The sequence below is a fragment of the Leptonotus elevatus genome, chromosome 3, assembly GCF_054856555.1.
Source record: "Leptonotus elevatus isolate MCC_2025b chromosome 3, RoL_Lele_1.0, whole genome shotgun sequence".
NCBI classification, from domain to species: domain Eukaryota; kingdom Metazoa; phylum Chordata; class Actinopteri; order Syngnathiformes; family Syngnathidae; genus Leptonotus; species Leptonotus elevatus.
Genome location: NC_141241.1, coordinates 16,983,827 through 17,002,620, shown reverse-complemented (window position 1 = coordinate 17,002,620; position 18,794 = coordinate 16,983,827). Strand labels below are relative to the sequence as shown.

The 18,794-nt window shown below is 40.2% G+C and overlaps 1 protein-coding gene across 3 annotated transcripts; it reads left to right on the top strand.

Annotated features, from left to right (window-relative positions):
• Positions 1 to 614: 614 nt before the first annotated feature.
• dhx38 (DEAH (Asp-Glu-Ala-His) box polypeptide 38) lies at positions 615 to 17,659 on the top strand. Of its 3 annotated transcripts, XR_015094399.1 has the most exons (28): positions 615 to 884; positions 1,006 to 1,352; positions 1,586 to 1,764; positions 1,848 to 1,985; positions 2,289 to 2,442; positions 2,608 to 2,726; positions 2,838 to 2,911; positions 3,429 to 3,584; positions 3,662 to 3,823; positions 3,913 to 4,020; positions 4,155 to 4,273; positions 4,395 to 4,532; positions 4,620 to 4,806; positions 5,449 to 5,634; positions 5,727 to 5,867; positions 5,976 to 6,086; positions 6,509 to 6,625; positions 6,705 to 6,812; positions 6,889 to 7,001; positions 7,083 to 7,291; positions 8,048 to 8,202; positions 8,628 to 8,783; positions 9,009 to 9,143; positions 9,306 to 9,431; positions 9,529 to 9,624; positions 10,689 to 10,807; positions 13,283 to 13,467; positions 17,398 to 17,659. XR_015094399.1 is itself a non-coding variant. In XM_086071741.1 (27 exons), exons 2-27 carry the CDS (start codon positions 1,009 to 1,011, stop codon positions 13,362 to 13,364), a joined length of 3,729 nt encoding a protein of 1,242 aa, XP_085927867.1. In that variant the 5' UTR covers positions 615 to 884; positions 1,006 to 1,008; the 3' UTR covers positions 13,365 to 14,044. The 3 variants fall into 3 exon arrangements, 2 of the variants coding, with proteins under 2 accessions (XP_085927867.1, XP_085927866.1); XM_086071741.1 differs by lacking the exon at positions 17,398 to 17,659 and having other exon boundaries at positions 1,589 to 1,764; positions 13,283 to 14,044; XM_086071740.1 differs by lacking the exon at positions 17,398 to 17,659 and having other exon boundaries at positions 13,283 to 14,044.
• Positions 17,660 to 18,794: the final 1,135 nt, after the last annotated feature.

Here is an 18,794-nt window from a genome sequence, read left to right as displayed (position 1 = left end):
GCAGGATGGAAGTAGGGCACGGCTAGATATTGTAAATTAAATGATTATAATGATTTACAGATTGGAGATGAGTGAGTACGATGTGGGGTTCTTGCTGGGCCAATGTCGATATCAAAGGAAATTAAATAGTAGTATTGGTAGGATGCAGGTTAAACAACTGGATGCCGTTTTATCCACTGATGTCCACTCGGCGAAGAATGCATCCCGGATGAGATATGGAGAGAAGAAGAAGAACACTCTATGGACAGGAGAATTGAATCGCCTTCTTTATGTGCTACTCGCCAACAGACGGCTGTTAAAGAACTACAGTTGTCCCTTTATGTTCAAACTCAGCTTGTCGCAAATGTGAGCGACGTCATGCACGCTGTGATCACGATGTTACATAGCATAGATTATTATTATTATTATTATTATTATTATTATTATTATTATTATTATTATTATTATTATTATTATTATTATTATTATTATTATTATTATTATTATTATTATCCTTGAATTAATTGGGCCATAGAGCTTCAAAAGAGTGTTAAAGAACTTCAGAGCGAAGCACTGGGTGATAACTAAATCAGCTGAGGGGCAGCAATGTACTAAACGTGCGCAGGCTGCCCACATTGTAGCAGCAGAAGAAGAAAGGATAGCAATGGCGGCTCCCTTGTCTGTAAACAGTTACGTTCGGTTGATGAACGTGCTGTCAAAATAATTGTTGATCTCGCAACCACCACGCATGTTTGTGGATTTTTTTTAAACAACCCCAGTTCCCCCCTCTAATTTTATGTGCGAGTTACATGAATTCAGCCGCAAAGAAGCACGCTTTGAGTATTTGACGTTCTTCCCTGTCACGGCAGGTAGCTAACCAGCTAGCAGGCATTCGCCACGTTTTGGTAAGTTAAGTTTCATGTTGGACCGCTGTTATTATATGTATAAATTAAAATGTCATATATAATTTAACGTCGACTACACCGTACGCAATACCTTTTATAAACATATACATTTCCCTCGCAGATAATGGATGACGATGATTCAATGCATAGATTGGAGGGGACTGATTCAAATGTCCAAGTTGGAGGACTGATAGTCAAAAAGAAGAGCGCCGCTGCAGAGCATCATGTTTTCCGTGCTCCTACTCCACGCACCTCTCTGTTGGGCTTGGATCTGCTGGCGGCCCAGAAAAGGAAAGAGCGAGAGAATAAGGAACAAAGTGACGCAAGTGGCGATGACGGAGCCAGAAAAAAATCCAGGGTCTCCTCATACAAGGACTGGGAAGAGAGCAAAAGTGATTCAGGCTCTGATGATGATGATGATGATGATGATGAAGATGATGAGAAGAATGGACAGGATAAAAAAGAGAAGTAAGTGCACACAGCACATACTGGCATAGTTAAACATGAGACCCTTTGTCTCATGGATTTGCATAATTTTTAATGAAGGAAATAGTCACCTTGTAAAACATGGATATTCTTGTGAGAATTTGAAGTGAATCTGAATCTGAAATATACAAAATAATATTTTGGAAAACTTTGAACATCGAATGTGCAACCTGTAGATAAGTGTATCTGTAATCTTTTTATTTTCTCCACGCCAGCAGGAAGTACCGTTCCAGTGGCTCAGAGACACCCTCCAGTCCCGGAGGAGTCAGCGAGGAGTTCCGTCGCCGACACGAGCAGAGAGAAAAAGACAGACGTGAGCAAGGCGTCTACATCTCCTCCAAGGATGACAAGAACCGAGATAAAGATAAGGGCAGAGATCGACGGAGTGAAAGAGGTGATTACAAAGAGATGTTGTATTGTTTTTGTAGCTGATTCTCAGCTTTCAGCTGTGATGCTAACATTCCTTATTCTTCCGAGATGTCCGAGTGGACAGCTCCAGCAGCCGCTCGGAGCGTTCGCATCGCAGCGAGCGCTCACAGAGAGATGGCTGGTCGGATCGCATCAGTCGGGGTAGCAGGCGGGATGAACCACTAACGCCACAACAGCGTCCAAGAGGTTTTTTCTTTTTCTTTTTTCACAGTAGATGTGTGCAAAATTGTAGAATACATATGATTATGGAAAGCTACAGTACATGAGCATTCATTTGACCTTGAAGTCCATTTGGCTGTTCTGTATCGCACTGTCAACAATAATACTGGTGTATTTTTTGACACAATAGAAAAATGCAATATGCCATGCAATTTTGAGTATACATTTACTGGCTTATAAATTCCATTCACAAGCCTCAAATGACTAAAATGATGAGCCTCCTCATTATGAACTACATACTAAAAACAAATGAATATTTTTTTTAAACAGATGGTTCTACACCTTCTCGCTCCAACTGGGAAGAAGACGACAGTGGTTATGCTAGTTCACGGCATTCCCACTGGGAGTCTCCCTCCCCTGCGCCCTCTGCAAAAGAATCGGACCGGAGTCGGCACACTGGCCGTGAGAGCGAGAGAAGAGACAGGTGAACAATTAATTTGAAATATACAATGACTTTAGCAAGTACTCTCTTAAATATATATTTGATGTGGTGGTCATGATACATCTTGTAACATTTTAACACTTGGGTTAGGATTATTATCACATGATGCCTAAATCTTTTGCATTGTCATCGCTGCTGTGACTCCAGGTCAGTTAGAGGTCGTTACGCTGACGACACGCCCCTCCCCACCCCATCCTACAAGTACAACGAGTGGGCCAATGACAGGAAGCATTTAGGTTCCACACCTCGTTTATCCCAAGGAAAAGGTAACAAATGTTCATGCCCCAATATTGTTAATAGATTGAAAATGCAATATTATGGTAAATGTGTCTTCCAAACCAATTTTCTTTAACAATACCTTACTTTGATTATTGTAGGTAAAAAGGACGGTGGGACTGGAATTTCATTTGACAACGAGGATGAAAAAGAGCAGTGGGAAGAAGATCAGAAGGTTGGTTTATTGACATTATCATTATTAGGGATGCCCTGAGACCACTTTATGAGTACCTTTTTAAGTACGCAACAACACCAAGTATAATGCCATATATTCCTGGTAATGTCATTTTGTCTTTCCATTTTGGTGAAAATGTGCTTCATTATAGTCAAATAACATTTTTCAAAAACACAAACATTTCTTGAACATGTCGTAAGTCTCACTTATAACACTTTTTAGAGTAACATGTCATTACTAACATTTTAACATCCATCAGATCTATGTTTTCTAACAATATTGCCTTAACCTCTAACACAAGGTATTTTAGTTCTAAAACAAAGCGAAATAAAATAAAACTTCAAGACTGAAGTGATGCATCATCAAACCATTGCCACACGGCTGTCTGGCTTGTGATATTGCTGTCGTAGCATCACAGCATTTTTTTGAGTATGAGTACAGCCGTACAGTATCAGTGCATCCCTGATCTATATATTTCTATTTCTATCTGTAATTCTGATTCATCCACTTTTTGCAGCAAGCTGACAGAGACTGGTACATGATGGACGAAGGCTATGACGAGTTCCACAATCCTTTCACTACTACATCTGAGGAATATGTCAAGAAGAGAGAGCAGATTCTTCAGAAGCAGACACAGAAACGAATATCCGCCCAGAAACGTCAAATCAATGAGGTTTATTAACGCTCGTGAATTGTGCGTGTGTGTATTTAGCTATGTCTTGCTAACAGATGATGTTTCCCTGTTCATAGGACAATGAGCGATGGGAGACCAACCGAATGTTGACAAGTGGCGTGGTGCAGAGGTTGGAGGTGGACGAAGACTTTGAGGAGGACAATGCTACGAAGGTTCACTTGCTGGTTCACAATTTGGTCCCTCCCTTCCTGGATGGAAGAATAGTGTTCACCAAACAGGTAAAGCAAGATTGGCTTAGCTTCACAACATGAAAACGAGCTAGTTATTGAAACGTTTTAGCTTCAACGTGTTTGCGTTGTCATCACAGCCAGAACCTATCATCCCTGTGAAAGACGCCACCTCGGACATGGCCATCATCTCCCGCAAGGGCAGTCAGCTTGTTCGTAAACACCGTGAGCAGAAAGAACGCAAAAAGGTAGCGTGCTAACAAAGATTTTAAGGCTAGAATGCGGTCATTATTATATTGGTTGCTTATTTATTATAATGAAGATGATGATGTGTGTGAGAAGATGTTTTAATCTGCGTCACAATACTTAAATATGCTTTCAGGCACAGCACAAACATTGGGAACTGGCCGGCACTAAGCTGGGGGACATCATGGGCATCCGGAAGAAAGAAGACGATGCTGGAGGCCAAAAGGTTGGCGAGGATGGCAAAGTAGACTACAAGTGGGTCTTTTTGGCCTTCCATAATGCAGAGACCATGTCTTACTTGCAGAAGCGTAATCTCCATTTTATTCAACCAGTTGTATTCATTTCAATGAGATCTTCTTTTTGCTTGATTTTATAGAGCGGAGCAAAAGTTCGCAGATCACATGAAAGAAAAGAGCGTTGCCAGCAGTGACTTTGCCAAGAAGAAAAGCTTTCTGGAGCAGAGACAGTACCTGCCTATCTTTGCTGTGAGGCAGCAGCTTCTTAACATCATAAGGTACACACGCATTCAAAGACACTTTATTCATTGGTTCAGTTCTTCTACTGAAGTTATATGACCAATATGTCTTTCTGACCCCCACAGGGACAACAGCATTGTGATTGTTGTTGGCGAAACAGGTAGTGGGAAAACCACTCAGCTGACGCAGTACCTCCACGAGGATGGCTACACCAGCTACGGCATGGTGGGCTGTACTCAGCCCCGCAGAGTGGCCGCCATGAGTGTGGCCAAGAGGGTCAGCGAGGAGATAGGCACCAACCTAGGAGAAGAGGTGATGGCAAACTAGCCTAACTAGATGGCATTTATGTGATGTGTACGCCTTGTTGACTTTGAGGTGTGGATAGAAAGACCACGCCTGACATATCCCCCCCACCACCACCAATATTAACTTTGATAAGTGGAGTTGCTTCAGATAACATGGACTCTCACTCAAGGTCAGCTGCGACCCCCCCCCCCCCCCCCCCCAAATAGCTCACCCACTACGGGAATAGGGATAATGAGGAAATGCAGTATGGAGAAGGACATTTAATGTTTCATAAGCAAGAGAACACTGCCACATAGTGGAATAAGCCAGAAATACGCAAGGTTTTTTAATTTGTCATAAAAAAAAAATAATAATTCATCTTGCACTCTTTTGTATATTTTGAGTTGCACGCCACAGAGAGAACGAGGTCACATACATGCTGGCATGCAAAGAGTTCTAAGCGTGCACGGCTCGCGCAAACGGTGCTGCACTTCATGAGCTGGGGAGGGGAAGGGTGGGCCAAACTCCATGCTGCAATTAGAAACTGTATATAAATAATACATAGTATTAGGAATATGACAATGAATCCTCTAAATGCATTTATGGATGTATTTTGGAATTGTGTTCTCGCAGATTGAAACTCAAAAATGATTCTTTTGTGTCCCGCAGGTGGGCTACGCAATTCGTTTTGAGGACTGCACATGTGAGAAAACGATGATCAAGTACATGACGGACGGTATCCTGCTCAGAGAGTCACTGAGGGAGTCGGACCTGGACCACTACAGTGCCGTCATCATGGACGAGGCTCACGAACGCTCATTGAACACTGATGTGCTGTTTGGTCTGCTCCGCGAGGTTCGTTCCCTTTTGCCACGATTGCTTGGTTTTCAACACATGAGGAAGTCATGATTCATTTCTTTTCTCTTTTCTTTTCTCCTTTCTACCAGGTTGTTTCTCGTCGCACAGACTTGAAGCTCATTGTTACATCAGCAACAATGGACTCGGACAAATTTGCAGCATTTTTCGGCAACGTACCTATATTCCACATTCCAGGACGAACATTTCCAGTGGACATTTTATTTAGCAAGGTATGTATGGTTTTGAGTTTTGCCTTTGTTCTATAAAATGTACATTGAAGATTGATTGTCATGGTTTTTGTGATAAAAAAAAAAATATATATATATTGTGCTGTTTAGACTCCTCAGGAAGACTACGTGGAGGCAGCAGTGAAACAGGCCCTGCAGATCCACCTCAGTGGCTTGATTGGAGACGTCCTCATCTTCATGCCGGGTCAGGAGGATATTGAGGTGACAGACAAGGCAACTATGTATATATAAGTGCATCTCAAAAAACGGATTACAATATTGTGGATAACTATTTATTTCAATAGTTCAGATCAAAAAGGGAATTTTATATAGATTTGCTGCACACAGAGTGGAATATTTCAGGATTGTTTTTGTCATAATTTTGATGATGATAGCTAAATTACAGCTAATGAAAACCCCAAAATGCTCCATCTCAAGAAAATAGTAAATCATGTAAGGAACAACAATCATGTTGTTAGATTAATATGTAACTCTGGAATGAAAAACTACACTTTGTAAAGGCAGAATTTTCCATACACCTGTATTGGATCAGGTGTATCTAATATTGTGGCCACTAATTGGAAGTTGTGATGGATAATAATAATCCTTCAGATTTATATAAAGTGTATCTGTTGTCGTCGTAGGTAACATCAGATCAGATCGTGGAGCGACTGGAAGAGTTGGACAATGCTCCTGCTCTGGCTGTGCTACCCATTTACTCCCAGCTGCCCTCTGACCTGCAGGCCAAAATTTTCCAGAAGGTTTCTTTTCATTTTTCCTTATGTGTTGGTGCAATGGAGACTAGTGATTAAACATGGTTGTTTTTCTTCACTCTCTCAGGCCCCAGATGGTGTTCGGAAATGTATCGTTGCTACGAACATAGCAGAGACTTCCCTCACTGTGGATGGTATCATGTTTGTTGTGGATGCTGGATACTGCAAACTTAAGGTAACCATACTCTTCGAGCAGTATTCCTCCCATGTAATAAGGCTTGTTATAAGTTGTTTTACGCATCTATGAGCAGGTGTTCAATCCTCGCATTGGAATGGATGCCCTGCAAGTATATCCCATCAGCCAGGCAAATGCGAACCAGCGTTCGGGTAGAGCAGGTCGTACAGGACCAGGGCAGTGTTACAGGTATTCTATTTGTTTTGTCCGCACTGAAAAGTTGTGATTTGGATTTGTTAATCATATATTCAACCCTGTGTTTCCACTCAGGCTCTACACTCAGAGTGCTTATAAGAATGAGATGCTGACCACCACCATACCAGAGATTCAGAGGACCAACCTGGCCAATGTGGTTCTGTTGCTGAAGTCGCTGGGTGTTCAGGATTTACTCCTTTTCCACTTTATGGACCCGCCCCCCGAAGACAATATGCTCAACTCCATGTACCAGCTTTGGATCCTGGGAGCGCTCGATAACACTGGTGCGTGAAAGGGGTTGTAATTGCCTAGGTTTAATTGAAAAAAGGTGAAGAGATTTAGTGGCATCTAGTGGTGACTTTCCAGATTACTTCCAACAAATACGTTCCTCAAATACTGCATTGAATCCCCTTCCTTTTTCCAATTTGTGTCCTGTCCGTCTGTCCTTAAGGTGTTTTGACAATTTAAGAATGTCTTAATTTACATTTTTAGATGTGTTTTTGAGAACAAAATGAAGATTTGTAACTGTACTATACATTTTATCATGCTTTGCTGGATGAGCTATTAATTGCCTGGTAACCGATCCAATGTTTGATTCAACCAGTCGAGCCTCACTTCTATCTCATCCTCAACCGCATTCCAAGGATTTAAGGATTTGGGGATAAGAAGGGACTTTTGATGATTCCCTGTATGGTGTGTTAACAGCAGATTATCTCTGATTAAGTCTTACCTGCCCTAAACCGGCTGCCCTGCTTCTCCCTCAGTGTAAGCTTCTTAGACGCTGTCGTCTAATCATTCAAATCAAGAGCTGGCAACGTTTTTTGATCTTGCTCCTTCTCCCTACCCTCGAGTATTCTTAACTGTCAGTAGTTCATCCCCTTCTTGTACACTGACAGAAAAATATGTGTCTTTATGCTGGCTTCTCCTCATGCTAGCCAGCGTTTGATGGAAAAGAAGCTTATAAATCAACTTCTTATACATGCTCACACGTGACACACTTAATTATTCTTTACGTATGACATAATCACTTGTGCTTTCAGGTTCTTTGACGCCAACAGGCCGAATGATGGTGGAATTTCCCCTCGATCCGGCGTTGTCCAAGATGCTAATTGTGTCCTGCGACATGGGCTGCAGTGCCGACATCCTCATCATCGTTTCCATGCTGTCTGTGCCGGCCATCTTTTACAGACCCAAGGTTTGACGTTTGATATTTTTGCACAAATCGATATTATTGCTCTGTCTGCACGTCATCTTCTCTTTTTTACTCATTATTCACCAATTTAAAGTGTTGGCTTGTTAACAAATCTATTAGGTAAAATTGCCTGAGAAGTTTTGCTAGTATTATATTTGATATATATTTCTGATCCCAAACTTTTTAAAATAACGGATTTTTGTACTTGATGAATTGCGCTGATGTCATCCTCATTCTTTCAAATGATTGGGACGCATATTTGTGACATTCATCCAGCATTTCGATCTTGTTTCGATATTGTTTTGTCTTTTATAGTGATTATATTGTTTTTGAATGCTGGACTTTATTGTAATTTAATACAATTTAAACACACATAAGAGACTACTTAATAATATATAAATATGTTGCGTGTGTTTGTGTATCTGCAGGGCCGTGAGGAGGAGAGCGACCAGGTCAGGGAGAAGTTCTCCGTGCCGGAGAGTGACCACCTGACCTACCTTAACGTCTACACGCAGTGGAAAAACAACAATTACTCCAGCATTTGGTGCAACGATCACTTCATTCACACCAAGGCCATGCGCAAGGTTAATGGATGCACCATGACCTCACATGCTAACATGATGTGCTATTTGTTTGGAAGATTTGTATTAAGAGCTGACGTTTTAATTGAGTGTTTATTGAGCTACTTCCTCCAAAAGAAGCGCCACTATAGCCTCTAAGGCTAGATGAACATGTCAGTTGTTTTGTATAAGGTTGACAGAACAATTATGTGAAGTATGCTAAAGTGAACATATGATGTGGTGTGCCAGGTGCGTGAGGTGCGCTCTCAGTTAAAAGACATCATGGTGCAGCAGAGGATGAACTTAATGTCGTGCGGTTCAGACTGGGACATCATCAGGAAGTGCATCTGTGCCGCTTACTTCCACCAGGCTGCCAAGCTCAAGGTATTGCTCTTGTTTGCTCCAGAGGTAGTATGTCACATGTACGGAGTAGTGGCACGTTTACAGCCACATAACGATGGTGATAAAACATGTAATGAAAAGCTTTAAGGTCTGAGGGAGTTGAAAACTTTGCACATTATTAATCAAAGGCATATTTGCTCCCAGGGCATTGGTGAATATGTGAACGTGAGGACAGGCATGCCGTGTCACCTTCACCCGACCAGCTCCCTGTTCGGTATGGGATACACTCCCGACTACATCATCTACCATGAGCTTGTCATGACTACCAAGGTGAAACCTCGGAACGACACAACCACCACCGACATGGATGAAAAGCCTTTCTCATCACTGATGTTTTTTTTTTTTTACTCCTTGTTTTGTCTTGTAGGAGTACATGCAGTGTGTAACTGCAGTGGATGGCGAGTGGCTGGCCGAACTGGGGCCCATGTTTTATAGCATCAAACACGCTGGGAGAAGCAGACAGGTGAGGTTTTGTAGCTGCCTCTGATTTGTCAAACGTGTGTTTGCGCTAGCCACTTTCAAGTTCATATATGGCAGGGTTCACAAATTCCAATCCTCGAGGTCCAGAGTACTGCTGGTTTTAGATGTTTCCGCCCACTAGCACACCTGATTCATATAATCAGCTCATCAGCATGCCTGATAACGATCCTGATCTTTAGTATCAGGTGTGTTGGTAGGCGGAAACTTGCAGGGCTCTGGACTTCGAACCCTGATCTATAGTGTAAATTGCTTCAAAAATCTTCATTTTCAAAACCTCAAATTATATTTACTTATTTATTATACCTATATTATTTATATTTATTTTAGGGGTGTCAGGTGTTTAAAATTTGTAATCGTAATTAATCCCATGGCTTCAATAATGAACTAATAATTGATCACAATATTTATGTCTGTTCTAAATGTACAATACAAGTTTTCATACTCTTGTTAACATAAAAGTGGGAAAAATATTAAACTAATAGTAATATGGCTGCATCTTTTAGTCATTGATACAGTCATTTCATAAAAATTCATAAAATTAAGTTAAAATTAAAAAGATGTACTGTAAAAAAAAAAAGGGTTGATATTGATTTGTGTTGAGGTCATTTTCTGCCACTAGATGGCATAATTGCATTTTTAAGACTGACAGCTCAGTGCATTTTTCTTCTCATATTAGGAGCTATCTCATTTTTAACATGAAGTAACTTGTGAAATTCTGCACATTTTTAAAATTGTAAAATACAACTTGAGCCCAGTCTCCACAAATATATGCATTATTATTACATTTATTGCTGCTAAATTTTGACGTGTACATGTGACTGAAATTCCCCCAGTACAGGCTTTCCAAGTACGGGGCGATCATTAATCGTGCGTTAAAAAATGACTGGCGTTAAAGGAACTTTAAATTAACTCAAAATTAACACATCAATTTTAACACCCCTAATTTATTTATACATTTGCTCAATTATTTACTACATTGACCATCGTGTACCCCCCACCCCTATCAATGCTCCCAATTGTTCCTCATCTGGCATGCATCCCCTTCAGGAAAACCGTCGGCGTGCCAAGGAGGAAATCACCAACATGGAGGAAGAGATGGTGTTTGCGGAGGAGCAGCTCCGAAGCCGTCGCGAGGAAAATGAGAGGAAGAACACCGGCAACGTCAAGTAAGTGGCCGATGCTTCCTCCTCCTCAACAGCGCTTTTGCGTGCCCCCCTCGCTCCCTCGCAACAACTCACCTCTCCATTCTTTATGCAGCGCACAGATAGAAGCGTTTCATTTAGCCACCTTGGCGCCAGGCCGTATCTCCGCCCCTTCCTCATCTCCAACTCTCTCACTCTTCATGATGAGCTTTTCTCACCTCTGGTCCCCGCAGACGAGACAAAAAGAAATAATATTGACTCCTGGCTGACCCCCATTACTGCAGCAATTTAAATTGGGCCGCAGAAAAGCGGGGGAACCTTCATTTTCAAATAAGACCCCAAAATTAATTTCACACTCATTCCCGAGCTTTTACAGAGAGAAATACGCTTTTAACGACAGATTTAAAAACTAACTTTATTGTTAATTAAAACACCGGTTTATCTACATTTGTGTGAGCACGTGGGTGTGAAATCTGTGGAAAAATAATCAGACTGGAGGAAAGGGATTAGAATGAGATTTAGGTAGCAAGTGGGATGTGTGATAATGGCTGTGGTCTCGATAGCCTTCATTGGGACCACCTCCTAATTCTTTGTACTTCTTCACCATCCGACTGCTGCTGACCAGCACACTTCACATCAACTGGCTGAGTGACACACTCCTTTTGTTTTGGGTGCTCATGCCCACTACAGAAGAACTGGGCGTATGTAGTGGAGAGTTGAGTTCCTTAAACTGCTTTCCTAACATTCATTGTGCCCACGCACATGTATTATTATTATTATTTTTTTTACAATAACAATCCCACCGCACACCATTTGAGTCATTCAATAGATTAGGCTAAAATTAAGGCCTTAAATTGCATATAAAAAAGCATTAAATACAGTGGATGTAAAGACATTATTGTTCATGCTTTATTTTACATACAACATTGTGCAATGGAGTCACTGTAACACAATTTGGCAATAACAATTGTGATAATAATATATATTTTTGGGGACTGGTGACTAGTTTACAATGAACAAAATGGCCTGGTGTCCATGAGTTGCTTCATGTTCCAAATGCTAATTTCTCTGAATTTGAAAAGAAAAATGTACTGTTCCTGTCACCAACATCCAACATGAAACACTAATGCCACTCAGTGGCAGAAAAATTACCTAATCAGTCAACACAAATCTATTGACTCAATGTTTCATCCGGATTTTAACGGCGAATGTCTTAACTTCAAATATAATATAAAAATATTATTATTAATAATATTATATAATAGATGCAGCCATATTTGTATTTGTCAATTAAGAGTATGAAAAACTTGAAAAAAAAATATTCCTTAAGTACATTTTATAACAGATATAAAATGTGTGATTAATTTCCAATTAATTGCAAGTACAATAGCTATGGAAATCATGCTATTAATTACGATTAAAAATGGACTTACAACCCTAATATTTAAACATCTGCATATATGTATGTATACGTGTGTGTGTGTGTGTGTGTGTGTGTGTGTGGGGGGGGGTGTATATGAGTTGCATTAAAATGGCATTTATTTAGATTGGCTGATATTATAAAATAAGGACAATCTTAATTTGCTCACAATTTCACTTCAGTGTGAAATCTGCGCCTGTTTGACTTATTGTGCTCTATGGATGACAATATGTGGATAAACGGGTGAATTGTACCTTCTAGCATGTAATGGAAGAGTATTAGTTTAGCATGCCACTGTATGTTGGCATAACTAGATGACAAAAAATCATAATTTGTCCTCAGTAAATAATCATTTTTGGACCACTTAATTGAACATGGGTCCAAAATCATGTCCAATATAAGAATATTGCTTTGGCACCATCTAGTGGTCTCATGGTGGCAAGCAACTATGTTGAACTTTGGGGAAGAGCGTTATTTCGTGAGAACATAGCTGTGAATAAAAGGAAAAAAAGTGCTTTGCTCTGCTATCTTGTGGCATTTATGGGGAATTACAACACTTTTTGGGATGGAGTCTATTACTCATGAATTTTCTCAAATAGCAGCGGTTGCGATTGGCTGTTGACCAGTCCAGTCTCACCCAAAGTCATCCGGGATAGGCTTCTGCTCACCTTTGACCCTAATAAAATGGATGGGTGGATACATTTCAAGTATTTAGCTGTGTAGTTGCAGCATACTGAATTTGGGGGAAGGGGGGTGGGAATCAATGTCAATGACATGCATTTTAGTGACAAATGTTTTTGTTCTCCTCATGGCTTTTGTTCTGTGGAATTCTATTAAAGTCTCATGAGAAGAGGCTCGTGTGTGTGTGAGCTTGTCAAGCGTCTGTGATTAAAGAAGATGGATGACACTCTCAGAGTGAGGCTTCATCCTCTCCTCCTTTCACCCTCATCGCTCCCTGATGGCATCACGCGCTCATGTATCTTTCTCGGGCTACTCTTGCAGTCATCCTCGCACCTCTTCCTCTTCTTGCTCATTGGTCAAGGTGCAAATACATAACTTCTGTCTTTCCTCCGCTTTAGGTCGTTGAGAATATGCACGCCGGGGAGACGAGAAGAGGCCCCCATGACACCCCGACGCACCCCTTCCCGATTTGGATTGTGAAGGATATACTGGGAGGGGCCATCCACGGTGCGGGCACGCCGCAGCCATTTGGAGACACACCTGCAGTTCATGTATAGGCCACTAGGGAGAGAACTTGTATAAGGCAAGGCCCGTTTTTTTTTTTTTTTTTTAAAGAGCTTCTTCAGTGAAAAATATAGGATGGCTACAGTATGAGCTTACTGTATATTGACTACAATAATTGTAAAAAGACAAAAAATACCATGTCCTTGTGGGCATTAGGGCGGCACATCCATTTAAATGTCTTTATTTGTCTAATGATGTCGATTGTAGCCCTTGTTTTGACCACGTCCCGTGTTGTCATAAAGAGCTCCTCCACACACTTAAGTACTATTCACAATGTACTTGGGCCTCAAGTGTGGCCGCACTTGTATCGCCACACGCAGTTTACCTGCCTACTTTTTCCCCCTGCAATATGAAAAAGCTTTGCAACACCTCCACATCAGATTAAGCGTCAACAATGTTCTTTTCACACTCAAAAGTTGTTTTCCACATTCATTTTTGTATGTTGTTGGTAATGTGACACGCGCAAACTCAACTTGCAGTGATCCAGATGAACTGGCCTTTTTGTCTTTTTTTTTTTTAACATGGACATTAACAGACGGACTTTCAATCATTGATGTGAAATGGAACAATAAATGTTGCTATTTTTAATAATCCAAGGTGGTTTGAGTTATCGTAAGCGTCTCACAATGTCTGACATGCAAGATCAGCATTGCTGATTCAAGGCCTTTTCACACTGCACTTGCTTTTTTGGTGTTCACTACAGGCTGCGTGAAGGGATGGTGCTCGCTAGTGATGGCAAAATGAAGCTTCATGAAGCATTTGCGATATTTTTTGACTCCTCTAGATGGTGCTCTTGGTTTAAAGATAAAGGCAAGTACAATGAAAATGGATTACATTTGCATTGCATCTTTGAATCATGAGTGCCATCTAGAGGAGTCAAAAAATATCGCAAATGCTTCATGAAGCTTCATTTTGCCATCACTAGTGCTCGCCCATATTTGGAAGTGGTTGCTTATGGCTTACCAAGAAGAAGTATAAATGGTTTTACTAGTGGTTGGTCTATTGCTGCTAGTACTCGGAAATCACTCCGCTAGCTAAATCCTGTCCTTATTTGATGCATTGTCTGGCATCACAGCAACACACTCTGTCATCATGTTAGAATTGTGCCAGAATCATGCGAACAAAATGTGAAATTTTGAGCACAAAAATGTGTATTGAGCCTACAAGAATTTGTTTTGTGGGTGCAAAAGTTTTGTTTTTTGCAGACTCAAGTTATTTTGCATTAAAGTCAAATTTTCATTCCCCCCGCCCCCCACGTGCTTACTCAAAATGGTTTTATTCGCGTGATCCTACCCTCTCACTCACGCTCAACTTTGGACCCCCCTTACAATTGTCAAAGTAAACCAATCAGGAGTTGGACAGTGTACATGCTGACTGACTGCTACTATCCAATCATAACTTAAATCATAACCATAAAAAGAGGCTGGACCGAAGCTTGGGAAATGGTGTTATCATGACAGTTGCATCTTGGACATATCAGCCATTTTAGCCATTTTTTTCAGCCATTTCCCCCCTTTTTTGGGGGATAGCAACCGGGAGTAAAATTTACCTAAAAGGTAATTTCCAAATGACTAACTACTGTATATTGAAGGAGAAGGGGGGTGGGGGGTGGATTAACCCCCAAAAACATTTCTGGAAATGTCGATAAACGATCAATATGTGTTTTCAACCAAAAACAAAAAAAGGAATTCCTCTACAAAAAAGTATTTGGGGGCACTGTTGGAATGTTTTATTTTCAAAACATCTCAAATGGATGTGCATCAGTTATACGGATATTTCTGCAAGTCACATGCTGGCCTGGTCCCCCCCCCCCCCGCAAATACCAGGGGCATCGGCCCTGACATTTTGACTTGGGTGCATCGGCCCCTCCTGCCTTACATGTAGTTCTACCACTGATGTTTCCTGATGATTTTTCAGTTTGTGATCTATATTCGAACTGGATTACCAGACTAATCCCTCTAAATTGTGGCCCAGTCTCTTGGGGTAAAATGTAGGAAAATAATATTTAAAAATCACTGCATCGGCCCCAAAAGAGGCCAGCCCACCGGGCATCTGCCCTTTACCCCAGATGTCCAGTCCAGTCCTGCAGGGGTCTACTGTACCAACTTGAACGATGCAGTGATGACAACTCAAGCAATTTTTTTCCTGAAAAGTAGTTATTTTTTAGATGCGAATACTCCGCCAGATAGCAACAAATGAAACTTGCCTTCTGGAAGAAAAAAAAGGTGTAGCATTGTCCAAAATATGAATTAAGAAATGTGTGAAATGATTGCAAGATCACAATCAAGTCAAATGGTTACTCTAGCTGTTGTCATGCGATGATGACGTGGAGGTGAGTGAGTGAAGCAGATCAGAGAGGGAGCCAAAAAGCCTCAGTCCGTCAACCTCCCCCCCCCCCCCCCCCCCGTTCCCCGCCAAGATGTCACACATCTACATGAGTGATATTTGCCGTTGAAGCCCCTCAGCTGCAAAAGACGCCGATGCGCTTTAGATGAAGTGCTCGCCTCTATGTGGGTGGTGGATCATGTGTGGGCCTCTATGTAAATCTTCAGGTCAGAAGACTGTTGAGCAAAAAGCCTGCGTGATGCGCTGACATTTCTTGATGTCTCGCGACTGATACCTTTTAACTAGCAAGGCAAAAAAATAAATAAAATAAAAATGCTGGCGCGTTTGCCATTCCTCATTCCTTCAAGTTGTCTTTCTCCCGGCAGCCTTTCCTTGTTGTCCCCTGATTAACTGTCTCTCGCTTGCGCTCATGCAAATAAGCATGATTATGAGGGGCCGCCTCCTCCCATTCTCCCACTGGACTTGATTGAGAATGGCAGGCGAAAGCGAGGATCAAATGGACTGCGCCAACTGTAATGAGCCAATCGTGAGCTTACGGGCTGACATTTGGAAATAGTCGGTGTGAATGACATCGTCAGCAGTCACCTTTTCCCAAAGCTCTCCGCAAGGAGTCCCCCTGTAATGATGGAGGGAATTAAGATGGCCTGTGGGGGCGACCGGGATAGAAAGCCGAGGATTAGGGCGGAAGGCCACACCTCTTCAATTGGCTCGTCTGCCACGCCAATCAAGATGTCGCACAACATGATTTGAAGGAAGAATTAGGAACGTACATGCACGTGCACACACTGCTTGTCCAAATATGGTAAATTTTGTATTTTTCCACAATTAAATACTATTTTTCTGCTTCAGATTGATAAAATATGACTTTTGTTTTTCAAATTCAATTGGTTTTATTGAGTTTTTTTTTAGTTCATATTTTTTTATTTTTTTATTTATATTTTATTTTGGTTAGTTTTATAATAGCTTTATTATTAGTTTTAGTTTTTTACAAGGGTATTTTTGAAGTGCAACAAGAGCAGCGCATAACAATGCTACTGTGGTTTAATAGATTACAAAGAAGCATCACAACATGCAGTGAATGAATGAATAAACTCTTGAAATGTACAGAGCATTACAAATATAATTGTTTTAAATGTTATTATAACTCTTCAGTTCAAAATAGCACAAGAACAACTAATCAGATCAAACTGAAAGAAAAATAAAATTAAGTTGTACATTGAAAGAGGAAGGAAGAAGCAAATGAACATCAATATAGTGAGGTGAAATTAATATATTTAAAATTAACCTTAAAAGCTTATGTATGGCTATAATTGAGAATGACTACAGCAAAGGTGTAATTTTAGTGTAATGTAGTTTCAGTTATTGTTTTTTTTTTCATACTCTTTTTTTATTTGCGAAAATGTTTTGTCACCTTTCGTTATTTTCTTTATTTTCCTTAACTATAATAACCACAGCCTGTTTTCATGTTATCTGCACACATGATGTATTGTAACACGCTGCCACTTCCTCATTCTTGTTTTAATATATTAGCAAATTTATGTTGTGGTGTTACAACAATATATAATGTTAACTTAAGCGAGATGTTTTTTTTTGTTTTTTTTAGATTTCCTGAGAAGTAGTGATTTTGGAGATGCGAGGATTTTTGCCCAACAGCCACGAAATGTAATACCCGCAAGAGAACAAGTGAGACTGTTGAGACAACATCAAGGAATCAAGAGCTGTTTTAATTAACTGCTGCAGTGCGGAGAAGGAGACATTTTCTTGTCTTGTCGCTCATGCATGGGTTTTGTTGCCTGTAAATGAAGAGCCTTCTGGGACGCAATTACAATCCAAGGTTGCATTAGGTGCACAGCAAGCCCGATGGAAACTTCAGCCCCCTGTCACCCAGCAGGAGACGGCCTTCACTTGATTGAATTTTCAAAGGTACAACCCCCCCCCCCCCCCCCCAAAAAAAAACATCCCACCCTCTAGTGTTAAGGCCCACATGTGGTTTATGACTGAAATTTAAACAAGGCAGCGACGTCCTGCTTTTGTTTCCACAATGTTTAAAGAAGGCATGGGCAAACTATGGCATATTTTAATCCAGCATACTGAGCACGTTTCTATTGTCATGAATCCCGTTGCATTGAAATAAAGTAGACATTTTTCTGATCTGGTTAATTAAAATGTATTTATTGCGTCAACATCAGATATCACCATCTCTTCTTTGTCTTTGAGACTTCCCAATTTGACCAAAAAAAGCAAATTTTCATTGAAATTCATCAGGCTCATTGTATTAGCGGATGTTAAATTGTTAGGAATGTATATTTGTCAAGCTACCACACTTGATTTTCATTTCTATTAAAAAAAAAAAAAGACAATCTATTGTACATATAAACATCAAAATATGTGAACTTGCTGACAGGGTGGACATTTTAGGCTAATGTTAGCATTTAACTCATTCACTGCCATTGATGACTATAGATGTCAAAAATGTAAATGTAAACTATTTCTATTAGTTTTAATTTTTTTAATTTCATTAAATTTTTTATGAAAACCTAGAATTTTTTTTATTGTACATTTATAACAGATATAAAATTATTGATTAAGCTGCCCTTATTTTTAATATATATTTTTTAAATTAGGCCCGTCAGGCGATCATTTTTTTTAAAATGTAATTAATCACGACTTCACTAGTTAACTATAGATTAATCACAAATTTTATATCTGTTCTAAATTAACAATAATTTTTTTCTAGGTTTTCATACTCTTGTTAGCTAAAGTAGAATTATTTTTTTTTAACTAATAGAAATAGTTTAAATGAATTTTTTTACGTCTATAGCCGTCAATGGCAGTGAATGAGTTAATGTGCACATGGTGGACCTTCAATTAGCAACATGATTTGCTATCAAGCTGACTGTGTACAGTTTAACAAAAGTATTTCGAATTTTGGAAAGGTTTTTATATCAATTGACTTTTCACTATGACAGAGTGGACATGTTTATAAGCGTGACATGAGGA

Bases quoted from the DNA above. Each gene is read 5' to 3' on its own strand.
- dhx38 (XM_086071740.1), top strand. From the start codon at position 1,009: ATGGATGACGATGATTCAATGCATAGATTGGAGGGGACTGATTCAAAT. The intron at 2,727-2,837 runs GTAACAAATGTT...TGATTATTGTAG, and splicing joins TCGTTTATCCCAAGGAAAAG to GTAAAAAGGACGGTGGGACT. The intron at 6,087-6,508 runs GTGACAGACAAG...TTGTCGTCGTAG, and splicing joins CGGGTCAGGAGGATATTGAG to GTAACATCAGATCAGATCGT.